Below are 12,578 nucleotides of genomic sequence, written 5' to 3' on the forward strand. Positions count from 1 at the left end.
TGGCTGTGCCCCTTTGTCCATCCCACCCGGGGGGGCTGTTATCCAGGCTCCACTGCCAGCGAGTCGGCCTGGCTGTGCCCCTTTGTCCATCCCACCTGTGGGGGCTGTGATCCAGGTCTGTCTGGTGCAGCACCGGGCTCTGGCCCAGGTTCCTCCTAACCGCCCCGACCACCTGGGCCTGCTAGCACCTCCCTCTCCTGGCAGCAGCCAGGGCCGCCCCACCCGTGCCCCTGCAGCCTGGCTGCTGCCGTGCCCCGGGGGGTGACACTGGTTGGTGGGGCCCCGACTTACTTCTGTCTCTCTGTCCCTGCAGTGTGACAGCGAGAGCGGCCCGGACGACAAGGTAAGCCCAGCGTCCTCCTCCTGGGCTCGGCTGACGGCCCTGCCCTTCCCTGCTGACCTTGGCCCTGCGAGGTGGGCCCTGGAGACCAGGCAGAAGATCGGGCCTTGGGGGGATCCCCCCGCCCGGTGGGTGCAGGGGGCTTGTGGCCTCCCAGGTGTGGGGGTGCTGGCCTCTCCTGGCTGTGGAAGAGCCTGTCCAGGGCTGGGGCCGGTACTGTGTCTGGAGGGACACAGGCCCAGGTGGGCATCAGTGCTGCCCCAGCCAGGAGGGTGCCCTGGGCAGGGCTGCCGTGGGGTTGGGCACATCAGCTCCAGCTCCTGGGCAGCAGAGGGCAGCTGGGCCTGTGCCCCAGGACTGGCCCCATCAGTCCTGAGGGAGCAGGGGCAGAGCCCAGCCCCCACCCTAAACCCGGTGGCCCCCAGAACCAGGAGGTAGATGTGCAGCCTATGACCACATCACAGTCACCCTCGGTGCTCAGGAGCAAGCAGGATTCCTGCAGCCTCAGCCAGGAGTGAACCCCCCAGGCAGCCCCTGAGCCACGTCCCCTCAGCCTCGGAGCAGCCTCCGGGGGGGCTCTCCTTCTGCCCCGCTTGCCCCAGAGCCCTGTGGGGAGGAACTGTCACCTGCTGTGGCCGAGGAGCATCAGGCCCGGGAGGGCGAGGAGGCCAGGCAGGTGGCGCGAGGTCCCGGCTCGTAACCACTGCACCTCACTGTCTCCCTGTGACTGCCAAGGGCTACCCGGGGGCACCTGGATGGGGGTGAGGGCCCTGCCAGATGTGCCAGGGGAATGGTCACCCCGGCTTCAGGGACGGCCCTGCAGAGGCCCGAGGCGGACTGCATGTGTGCGACGATTCTCGCCCTGAGCCAGGGAGACGCTGCCCTGGGTTTCCAGGCAGGTTTTTATGAATGGAACAGTTCCATGAGGGGTCTGCACAGGGGTTAGGGGACGCCCACCGTGGCCCGTGGCCTGGCAGGAGCTGTCTGGGCTGTGGGGTCTCACAGCTGAGGGCCCGGTGGGGGTCCAGATATTGGAGTCAGTGGCGGTGGCTGGGGGAGGAGGGTCTGGGCGGTTCAGTTTTCGATGCACCAAGAAGTCAAGGTAAGTCGCCGTGGAAGCCAGAGGCCGCACCATCGCCGCGGCCTGGGGTCTGGGGCAGGCGCCGTGTGGGCCGCAGTGCCGGGCTCAGCCGTATCTGGGGCTCCAGCTTCCTGGGCTGCTTCCAGCCACGATGTCCCTGCCCAACACACCTCTCCTCGCCTGTCCGCAGATGGACAGTGTTGGGGACGCGTCCTGGTGGTCACAAAGCCCACAGGAGTGGCCTCACCCGGGACCCCGCGTGGCTCCGCGTGGCCCTCAGCCCCTGCCTACAGCTTCCGTGCCCGAACGCTGACAGGCCTAACATTTCAGACGAGTAACCTTGTCCTGATCTCAGGAATGAAATGAGGTCACGGGCACCCGGGAAATAGCCACTCACCCCCTCCCCACCTCCTTTCATTTAAAAGCAGTTTTTGGGGAAGACACCCTCCACAACCAAGGGCTGCTCTGAGAGAGGCAGGAAGGAGGGGATTTCGGGAGCCTGGGGCCTACTGGGGGCTCCCTCTCCCCTCCCCGCCTGCCTTACCGAGATGAGGCAAAGCCACCTGCGGCCCCGGAGGCCAGGTCCACGTGGAGTCGGCGATGCTGGCGGGGAAGGCTGACAGCCGCACCCATAACTGCACGCCCCCCATGTCCAGCAACCAAGGGTAACGCCAGCCTCCGAGACCCAAACGATGTCTGTGCAGGCTGTGCCTGCAGTGACGCGGCCCCTGCCCGGGCCTGGGCTGGAGGCCGAGGGGTCCATGGGAGAGCACAGGCTGAAAGAGGGTTCTAGAATGGGGTCAGGTGGAGTCTGCACACTGGGGCGTTTATTTCTGAGACGCCCAAGCAGCCCCAGGGGAGATGACCAGCTCTGGGCGGTGTCGGGGAGGCTGAGTCCAGTCCAGGGCTCTGCACACGGAGGGTCCCAGCAGGGCGAGTTTGGCATTGCTGCACACGGAGGGTCCCTGCAGGGCGAGTTTGGCATTCCTGCACACGGAGGGTCCCGGCAGGGCGAGTTTGGCATTCCTGCACACGGAGGGTCCCGGCAGGGCGAGTTTGGCATTCCTGCACACGGAGGGTCCCGGCAGGGCGAGTTTGGCATTCCTGCACACGGAGGGTCCCGGCAGGGCGAGTTTGGCATTCCTGCACACGGAGGGTCCCGGCAGGGCGAGTTTGGCATTCCGTGCCGTTGGGGCCGTGTTGGGGCTTCTAGGGCTGTGGTGGCCACAGGTCCTCAGGAGGACAGCAGGGGAGGGAGAGGGGCTGCGGAGGACGGCAGGGGAGCGGAGAGGGGCTGCCAGCCTTTCTCCAGGGCAGAACTTCGGGTCACGCCTACTCTGGGGAGAGCAGACAGGCCTGGCGGGGCGGGGACGGAGAAGGCAGCTCCGCCAAACACTGAGTCCCCGCGATGGTGGCTCCTTCTGGCTGCGGCAAGGTCTGAGCGCCGGCGCACGAAGAGGGGGCACGGTGCTGGCAGAGTGGGTGGGACCTGCCTGTGGCCCCGTTTGCTTCTGTTGGGGGGCAGCTCCCGGAGGCTGCTTGGGCAGAGCAGCAGGGTGGGCCAGGAAAACCGCAGGGGCCTCTCCTTGTTGGCCCGTCAGCCTGTCCGTCTGTGTGACCTTGGGGCATGCTCTGAGGGGTGTGTCCCAGGCTGACTCAAGACAGAAGCCAGAGGTGGGGACGACCCTGGTGCGTTCTGGGAGCCGGCAGTGCATCCCGGGCTGCAGCGGAGCGAGAGGGAGGAGCCCAGAGCCAGCAGCAGGAGTTTCCATTTCCCTCCGAGTGCATGGGATGCTGCACCGTAGGACACCCCCGTCCAGACGTCTCCGTTTCCCCGTGGCATCCAGCCCCTGATGCTCGGAAATTAGCTTCCTGTTTGGGAGAGTTGGGAGGGCCGGAGGCCTCAGGTCCCTCCTGGTCTTCTCTGCCCGGCGCTGGGTTCAGGGGGTCAGGAACTTACGCTGGGCGGAGGGTGTGCGTGGAGCCCATCCAGACGCACACAGAGGCGTAGGCAGGTGTGGGAAGTCAGCCAGCGCCCCACTGGCCGTCCCCAGCCCTCCTCCCTACCCGCTGGGAGCAGAGGCACCCAGATCTCTGTCCCTGGGCACTGCTGTGCGAGGCCGGCACCCCTGCCAGGGAGCAGGCGGGAGAAGCAGGAGGGACAGAGCCCTGCAGGCTCCAGATGGCAGAATTCCCGGCTCTGAGACAGGAACATGGGGGTGCTTCGCATCAGCAGTGCCCAGAGCCCCTCAGCAGCCCCAGGCTTGTGTGGAACCCGTCTGTGAACTGGATGTGGAAGGAAGGTCCCCGAGTGCTCACATTTACAGGGACCCTCAGAGACCTCACTCAGACCTGGGAGGCCCATTGCTCACATGGCCTGGCCGCTCCCGGTGGGCAGAAGATGGAGAAGCCACAGACAGCGTCCTGCGTGGGGTCTGTGGGCGCTGACCCAACAGCCGTGCAGGGAACAGCCCTGCCCACAGAAGCGGACGCCGGGGCAGGTGGCAGTGCACCCCGAGGAAGCCTCCTGGACGGAGTGGTGGGGAGGGCGCGGGCGCATGTCTCAGGCCAGTGCACTTCACATCTCATCCCACACCTGCGGGTTTGAGCTTGGTTTGGGGTGCCAGCTCCCACCAGGCCAGCCACCCCTTGGGGACTCACCCTGGGCTCTCCTGCCAATCAAGGTGGAGACTTTGGGACAGCCCTCCTCCACGTGAACAGACTGACCGAGACACCTCTCCACCACCTCCCTCACACTGTGCCCGCCCAGCCGCCCCCTCCCCTGGCCCTTGGCAGGAGGCTCCTTGGCAGCTGACGGGAGGCTCGGGCACTGCCAGATGGCCCCTTCGCAAGTCTGGGGTTTGTGTCTAACCACTCTTTCCTTGGAAAAGTGTGGGGTGAAGAGCGATATGGGACTCCATAGGCAGCCGCCAGGTGGTGGTGGTCTCGCTCCTCCTGCTGCCGGGGGCTGCCACGGCCACCTCCAGGGATGGCTGTCTGGCCCGTCTGTGGAAGCCCATCAGGAAGCACCCCCTAGTGCCGGGCCTTGGCCAAGAGCACCGGCCTGGAAGGGGCAGGGCTGGGGGACAGTGGCATGAGGTCAGACATGGCGTGGGGCCGACCCCGCAGGCAGCCCACCATCCACAGCCTCCATGTTCTGTCTGCAAAATGGGGCCACAGTGGGGCCTGGGCAGAGGAGAGAACTGCCCACCGCCCCAAGCACGGTCCCCAGAGAGCTGGAGGCCAGCCAGTCCTCCACACCCAGCCCCTCCCCAGCAGACCCTTCTTCCAGTGGGGCGCTGTGCCCGACTGGGTCCTCTCTGAACCTCTGCCTTTTCGTCACTGAAGTTCGTAGGTTCTTGTTCTTGGGAACTGTGAGTTCAGGCACTACCAGCACGACAGCCAGAGGGACGGATGGACGGCTGGACAGGCTGGAGGCCCCTGCCATGAGCACTCACCCCGCGGGACAGACAGAAGGGCGGATGGACGGTTGGACAGGCTGGAGGCCCCTGCCTTGGGGCACTCACCCCGCAGGATGGACAGAAGGGCGGATGGATGGCTGGACAGGCTGGAGGCCCCTGCCTTGGGGCACTCACCCCGCAGGAAGGACAGAAGGGCGGATGGATGGCTGGACAGGCTGGAGGCCCCTGCCATGGGCACTCACCCCGTGGGACAGACAGAAGGGCAGATAGATGGCTGGACAGGCTGGAGACCCCTGCTATGGGGCACTCACCCCACAGGACAGACAAAGGATGGATGGACAGCTGGACAGGCTGGAGGCCCCTGCCATGGGCACTCACCCCGTGGGACAGACAGAAGGACAGATGGACGGCTGGACAGGCTGGAGGCCCCTTCCATGGGCACTCACCTTGTGGGACAGACAGAAGGACGGATGGACGGCTGGACAGGCTGGAGGCCCCTGCCATGGGGCACTCACCCTGTGCGACAGACAGAAGGACGGATGGACGGCTGGACGGGCTGGAGGCCCCTGCCGTGGACACTCACCCCGCGGGACAGACAGAAGGATGGATGGACGGCTGGACAGGCTGGAGGCCCCTGCCGTGGGCGCTCACCCCGCAGTTGCTGGGCCTCCGTGGGGTCCTGGGAAATTTTAACAGCAGTCCAGTGTGCGGGCTGCGCCTTTGTTCTGTCCAGCCAGCGGCCCAGGCTGCGCCTTTGTTGTATCTGGCTGCCGGCAGGCCAGGCACCTTCTGAGGAAGGGTTGCTGCGTGTCTGTGGCTCATGGAGGCCTTCCTCTGTGTGTGACTCACACCCCCCAACCACCCCAGCCCACTCCTGGGAGCATCTTCCTGGGGGCTTTGGTGGCCCATCCATTCTTCCCTAGGGACAAAAGTGCAGGGAGCGGCGTCCCAGGTGCCACCGCCTCTGGGGAACGTGGGCCAGGACTCCCTTTGCTGGACACAGACCCTGCCCACACCGGGTGACCATGGGGTGACCTCACAGGGTGTGTGGGGTTCCGAAGCCGCCACCCTCCTTCCTGAGCCTGCACTTTGACGTGGGACTGCTGAGCCCAGAAGGGCCTTGAGAGGGTTGGCTCAGTGGGACGTGGGGGCCTTGGGTGGTTGGGTCCCCGAGACAGGCCATCTCGCTCCTTGTGTGGCAGGCTGCGGGGCCCTGCTTGCCTGGGTCCCACGTGGTAGAACTTGGCGTTTGGTGGGGGCCTGCTGGGGACAGGAAGGGAGAGCACCCCACCCTGAGCTGGCACTCATGCTTCACTGGAGCCAGGCGGAGGGGCCGAGGGCACTGGCACAAGGTGCAGACGTGTCGGTCCCTTTGAGGACCGAGATCATGACCACCACGGAGCAAGCACCCGGGTCCTCAGATCAAAGGCCCAATAGCCAGTGAGGCTTCTGCACTGGTCCCAGCAGAAGCGGGGCCTGGCTGAGGCAGTGGCATCAGAGACTCGGGGCAATGGGGGTGCGAGGGGGCTCTCAGCGTCCCACAGCTGCTGTAACAAGTCACCGTAAACACAGTCACTCAAAATGGCACGAGCTGATGGCAGCAGTGGAGCTGGAGGTCCAGGATGAGTCTCACCAGGCTGAAGTCAAGGTACCAACCTCAGGGGAATTGGTGTCCTGCCTTTCCCAGCCTCAGAGGTCCCACGTGGCTGTACCTGGGCAGCTGCTCCGCTCCACGGGCCTAGCCTCGCTCACAGGGCTCCAAGAACAGAGCCTGGATCGTCCTGAGGGCCCCGTGATGTCCCTGTCACAGCAAAGGAAGATTTAGGATGCACTGGAAGCCCAGAAGTCCAGAGAAGGGGCTCAGAGCCATCGGTCGCCACGGGGCACCTCGGGGGTCCCACGAACACTGCAGCGGGCGTCAGACCCTCAAGCGTCGGTAAGGGCCTCACCGCCTTGGGAGGGGTCAGCAGTTACCGGAGGACCCTGGGCAGTGGCAGGGAGCAGCGACAAGGGCCCCCCATTCAGGCCCTCGCCCCCGGCACTTGGAGGAGGTGCCGCCCCTGCCTCGGAAGCCTCAAGGGCAACCTGCACCCTCAGGAGGCCCAGCTGGGGGCGTCACTGCAGGGCACCGGCAGAAGCTGGGGTCTGAAAACAGCAGCCCAGAGTGGATTTGGAACAGAACAGGGTGTCACAGAAAGGATGTTTCATAAGGTGGGTTTTGATGAGTATGTTTAAATAAATGTAACTTAATTGATGTTAAATATGCATCTTAATGCTTTTCTAAAATGTGCAATTGGGCCAGTTGCGGTGACTCACGCCTGTAATCCCAGCACTTTGGGAGGCTGAGGCGGGCAGATCACTTGAGGTCAGGAGTTCAAGACCAGCCTGGCCAACATGGCAAAACCCCGTCTCTACTAAAAATATAAAAATTAGCTGGGCGTGGTGGCAGGCGCCTTTAATCCCAGCACTTTAGGAGGCCAAGCGAGTGGATCACCTGAGGTCAGGAGTTCAAGACCAGCCTGGCCAACATGGCAAAACCCCGTCTCTACAAAAAATACAAAATTAGCTGGCTGTGGTGGTGTGCGCCTATAATCCCAGCTACTCAAGAGGCTGAGGAGGGATGGTCACCTGAACCCCGGAGGTGGAGGCTGCAGTGAGCTGAGATCGCGCCATTGCACTCCAGCCTGGGCGACAAAGTGAGACTCTGTCTCCAAAAAATAAAAAAAATGTGCGGTTGGAACTATATCTCGAAATTGGAAACCGGACATTCTGAAGACAAGCTTGTGTGGCCTTTGGCGCCATCCTGCCCCCTGTTGGGGGCGACCTCCACCACAGACGACCTTCTGAGCCCTGGTTTCCTTGCCTGTAAAATGGAGTAGCGCCTGCTGAGGATGGCTGTGGGGATGGCTGAATTCAATGCATTTGGGGGAGGTACGTGTTTCCTGTGATTTAATATTTCACGAACGTTAAACCTGTGCTGGGCACAGCTCTCCCTCGGGTGGGAGTGTAGCTGTGGTGTATCTCTGGAGGGGGGTCACGGCTTTCTCTGGCAGGCAGCATGGGGCCCTGGTGTCCCGTGGCCTCCACAGTAGCCGCCCCACCCGAGCGTGAGCGTGGCCTCCACGGTAGCCGCCCCACCCGAGCGTGAGCGTGGGGGCCACACCCACAGGTCCGGCATCATGGTGTTGGGTTCATGCTCCCTCCAGAGGCCCCAGAGGAGGATCCTTCCTGCCTCTTCCCACTCCTGCTGACTCCGGCGTCCCTGGCTGGTGGTTGCATTGCTCCTATCTCTGCCCCTGTCTGTCCTCACGTGGCCCCTCCTCTGTGTGTGTCTTTGTGTCTCTTCTCCTCAAAATGACGCCAGTCCTCGGATTTAGGTCCACCTGGATAACCTGGGGGGGCCCCATCTGAGGGTCAGGATGGGTGTGGGCTTGGGGCCTGCAGGCGGCCCCACCTTTCTCCCCGCAGGCACTCGTGCCTGTGTACCAGCCTTCAGGGCCGGTTGTGGCCTCGGGGTTCCAGGAGGCGCTGCCATCCAGGGCCTCGGGCACAGCATCCCTGGGCTCTTCCCCCAGCCCCTGGGGTCCTCTCTTCTCAGAGGCTTTCCCTGGGTTTCTGTGTTTCCGCTTCCGGTGCCTTCTGCACTTTCCCTGGGAGCTGAAATTCGCTAGAATTTGCATTTCCAGGCCGGCAGCCTCCAGGGATGCTGAGCAGCATCTGAGCATCCCTATAGGTGGTTCTGGCTTTTGCTTTTCTCCCGACATTCTGGGTGGAGATGGTGAACACACGGTTCTCCGGGCTCCCCCTGATGCCGCCCTCGGGCCTGGGGGGTCTGGCCTACCCCTCACCTATGCACCACAGCCTTGCTCAGAGAGTGCACACCTCTGCGACAGACAGAACCTCAGAGTCGTTCCATGGCAAAGCCACACTGCCAGCGTGGCCGTGGCCTACACAGGCCGGGCAACAGCAGGCGCAGGCCCTACCCCCCATGCCACGACTCAAGGCCCAAGCCTGCTGGGTGCGTCTGAGTGTTTGTCCTGTGGGACGCTCCTCTCCAGGCCTTCATGCTGCACCCCAACCCCTGTCCTGTGGGACGCTCCTCTCCAGGCCTTCGTGCTGCACCCCAACCCCTGTCCTGTGGGACGCTCCTCTCCAGGCCTTCGTGCTGCACCCCAACCCCTGTCCTGTGGGACGCTCCTCTCCAGGCCTTCGTGCTGCCCCCAACCCCTGTCCTGTGGGACGCTCCTCTCCAGGCCTTCGTGCTGCCCCCACCACCCACCCCCCTCCTGTGGGACGCTCCTCTCCAGGCCTTCGTGCTGCACCCCCCTCCACCCACCCCTGTCCTGTGGGATGCTCCTCTCCAGGCCTTCCTGCTGCCCCCACCACCCACCCCCCTCCTGTGGGACGCTCCTCTCCAGGCCTTCCTGCTGCCCCCAACCCCTGTCCTGTGGGACGTTCCTCTCCAGGCCTTCGTGCTGCACCCCAACCCCTGTCCTGTGGGACGCTCCTCTCCAGGCCTTCGTGCTGCACCCCCCTCCACCCACCCCTGTCCTGTGGGATGCTCCTCTCCAGGCCTTCCTGCTGCCCCCACCACCCATCCCCGTCCTGTGGGACGCTCCTCTCCAGGCCTTCGTGCTGCCCCCAACCCCTGTCCTGTGGGACGTTCCTCTCCAGGCCTTCGTGCTGCACCCCAACCCCTGTCCTGTGGGACGCTCCTCTCCAGGCCTTCGTGCTGCACCCCAACCCCTGTCCTGTGGGACGCTCCTCTCCAGGCCTTCCTGCTGCCCCCAACCCCTGTCCTGTGGGACGCTCCTCTCCAGGCCTTCATGCTGCACCCCCCTCCACCCACCCCTGTCCTGTGGGATGCTCCTCTCCAGGCCTTCCTGCTGCCCCCACCACCCACCCCCCTCCTGTGGGACGCTCCTCTCCAGGCCTTCCTGCTGCCCCCAACCCCTGTCCTGTGGGACGCTCCTCTCCAGGCCTTCGTGCTGCACCCCCCTCCACCCACCCCTGTCCTGTGGGACGCTCCTCTCCAGGCCTTCATGCTGCCCCCAACCCATCCTGTGGGACACTCTTCTTCAGGTCCTTGTGCTGCCCCCCCAACCCCCATCCCATGGGAGGTTCCTCTCCAGGCGTGAGAGGACACGGCCCAATTCAAGGACACGTGCCCCGCAGCCTTGAGGAAGCAGTCTTGTGGTCTCCTGGCCCCGGCACTCGGCTAACCATGGCCGAATGGAGGTTGGGTGCCCCCCAGGGTGGTTTCCAGGGTGATCCGGTGTCCTGGGGTGGCTGGGGCAGCATGGCTGAGAGGACCCTGTGTGCCCTGCACTCCCTGGTTAATGGTTGGGGCCTCCAGCACCTTCCCATGCCTTCCCATGATGACCCTCCCTGGCCCCCCGCTGCGTAACGATGGCAGACGCAGTTACAATGTTGGTTTCTGAACCGTAAGCTCTGGATAAATGTGCCTCTGAACACCACCATCGAGTCCCTAACTGGATTATGTATATTTGGCCTGGAAGCCTGATACTTAATATCAGCCTGCTCTCCGGTGAATGCCTTTCTTCCCCCGGATAATCTATTCCCACTCCGCTTCCTTCTAGACTTCTAACCTCATTACATCTTTCATATCAGAGCTACTCTCCTTTCTAAACAAAACACAGACCTGCCCCTGGTTCTCAGAGTCTAGTTTCACTCCCAAACTGGGGCGCAGGGCTGTGGGGCGGGGCTCGGGGCTCGGGGCTCGGGGCTGGGTTTTCGGCCCCGTTGACCCAGGCCAGGATCTCCGCCTGTTCCAGGATGGTCAGTGCTGAAGGCGGCCTCAGGACTGAGGTTAGAAAGTGGGGTTAGAAGCCTCGTTTGTGGGAGGAAGATGGCTTCTCCTGTGATTCGAGTGGTGAGGTCCCAAGAGAGGAGCCGGCCACACTGAGACTGGCCGTAGCCCAATTGGAGCTGGCCAGTTGCTGCCCCTCAATTCCTTCTTCCTGCTCCCCCAACTCCCCAGCCCCCTGCGGTCTCCAGTCAGCAGGGACAGTGGGCACAGCTTGGCGGGACCGTGGCCTGCTGGGCAGCCGCCTCCCGTGCCCTGTACCCAGAGAAGGAGCTGATGGCAGCACAGCTTCTCAGGGGGCTGAGGATGCACTGGATCCATCTGTGCAGGGTCCCCAGAGCAGGGCCCGGAAGAGGGGACTGGGGATGGCATCCTCCCAGGGCCAGGCACACAGGAAGGGGCTGAGCTAGGGTTCTGCCTGAGTCTGTCTTCTCTCCTCCCCTCCCCCCGCCTGTTCCCTCTCTGTGGGCCTCGCCATCTGGACCCCCGATGGACAGAAATGACCTCGGCACAGGGCCCCTTCACGGCCTTTGTCCTCACGGCCCCTCCTGGCTGGCTTTGCCCAGGCCAGCACCCTGGGCCTGACCTTAACCCTGACTTATCCCTGAGGGCTCCACGCATCTCAAATGGAGCGGCCCCATCCCCATCTCAGGAGTGGCCCACCACCTTCCCAGGGGAGTGTCTCTGCTGAGCCATGAGCCCTGCAGCCAGCCTGCCGGCTCAGCCCAGCCCAGCTCTGCCACAGAGCAGCCACGCCAGCAGCACGTCTGTTTTCTCGTCAGTGAGACGAGTGGTGGCTTGTCCAAGTCCTCAGAGTACAGGCTTCAGGGCCCTGTGGCTTGCGACATGCAGTGCGCCCGGAAGTGCCTATGTGGACACAGTGTGTGCATGGACGCAAGCGCGTGCCGTTTTCATGGCAGGAAACAGCAGGGCTTTGGGGGCGACTTGTTGCTAAAGGGAGTACGTGTATTTGGTAAATAGTTCAAATAGAACCTGAGGGCTGGAACTCCCTGGCTGAGGCCGACCTTGGCGATTCCTTCTATACCGTTGGAGGCATCCTGCGAACGTTGGCGCCTTTGGGAGCAGAAAGTGCTGGTCCAGCTTGCAGAGGGCTCCATCGAACCCGTGTGGGAGCCGCTCCCGCGGTTTGAATGGCTGCGGGCTCCGCCATGGATAGGCCCTGCCCGGGCCAGGCCTTCCAAGCCCAGAAATAGAAACGTGGCCACAGCTCCCACCTCAGTCTCGAAACTGGAGCCCAAGTCCTCTGTCCCTGGCTGCACCAGAGCCGGCCTCCCTGTCTGCCGCCAGCCACGCAGCAGCTTGGAGAGGACCCGTCTTTAAACACTTCCCGACTGCCGGGTCCAGAGCTGCGCCCTCCCTCCCTTACTCATCGCGCTTGAGTTCGCAGTTGGTGTCCTGGTTTTCCACCTGAGTGGGCGCTGGGATGGAAGGGTCCCGCCCAGGCGTCTGGTGCGGTCAGGCGCACATAAGCAGCCTTTGCAGGAAGCCGTGGCTGGGCCTCGATCCGAGTTCTAGCGCCCCACCGTAAGGGAGAGCCAGGTGCTTCCTGTCCCTCCCGGCCACCTCAAGTGTAAAATCACGGGGGGTTCAGGGCGGTGGTCTTGGGGGGTGCGCTGCACAGCCGTTTGCAGCTACAGCAGCTGCTTGGAGCTGTCTCCGACTTTGCACCCCCGTTTCACAGAGGGAGAAACCGAGGCCCAGGGAGGGCGGGGCTTGCAGCGGATGGGTGGGGGAAGGGCTCCTCCTTTCAGGTCCCAACTCTCCACAGTGGCAATGAGGTCGCTCTTTTTTCCTTTTTTTGAGACCTGGTCTCGCTCTGTCACCTACGCTGAAGTGCAGTGGTGCAATCTCGGCCCACTGCAGCCTCCACCTCCCGGGCTCAATTGA

At 63.8% G+C, this 12,578-nt stretch overlaps 2 protein-coding genes across 17 annotated transcripts in view; both read left to right on the plus strand.

The window, feature by feature from the left end:
- FBRSL1 (fibrosin like 1) overlaps positions 1-12,578 on the plus strand; it is a 98,504-nt gene that overhangs the window by 59,195 nt on the left and 26,731 nt on the right. For all 16 annotated transcript variants that reach the window (XM_055357704.1, XM_055357698.1, XM_055357692.2 and 13 more), the window contains one exon: positions 314-343. In XM_055357704.1, coding sequence (XP_055213679.1) covers positions 314-343 — 30 coding nt within the window. The remainder of the gene's footprint in view (positions 1-313; positions 344-12,578) is intronic.
- On the plus strand, positions 4,957-7,099 carry LOC115930193 (uncharacterized). Its single transcript, XM_055357708.2, is given in 3 exon segments — positions 4,957-5,275; positions 5,278-5,348; positions 5,350-7,099. Coding segments are annotated over 3 exon segments (807 nt in total). The 3' UTR covers positions 5,767-7,099.

The sequence above is a fragment of the Gorilla gorilla genome, chromosome 10, assembly GCF_029281585.2.
Source record: "Gorilla gorilla gorilla isolate KB3781 chromosome 10, NHGRI_mGorGor1-v2.1_pri, whole genome shotgun sequence".
Lineage (NCBI taxonomy): Eukaryota > Metazoa > Chordata > Mammalia > Primates > Hominidae > Gorilla > Gorilla gorilla.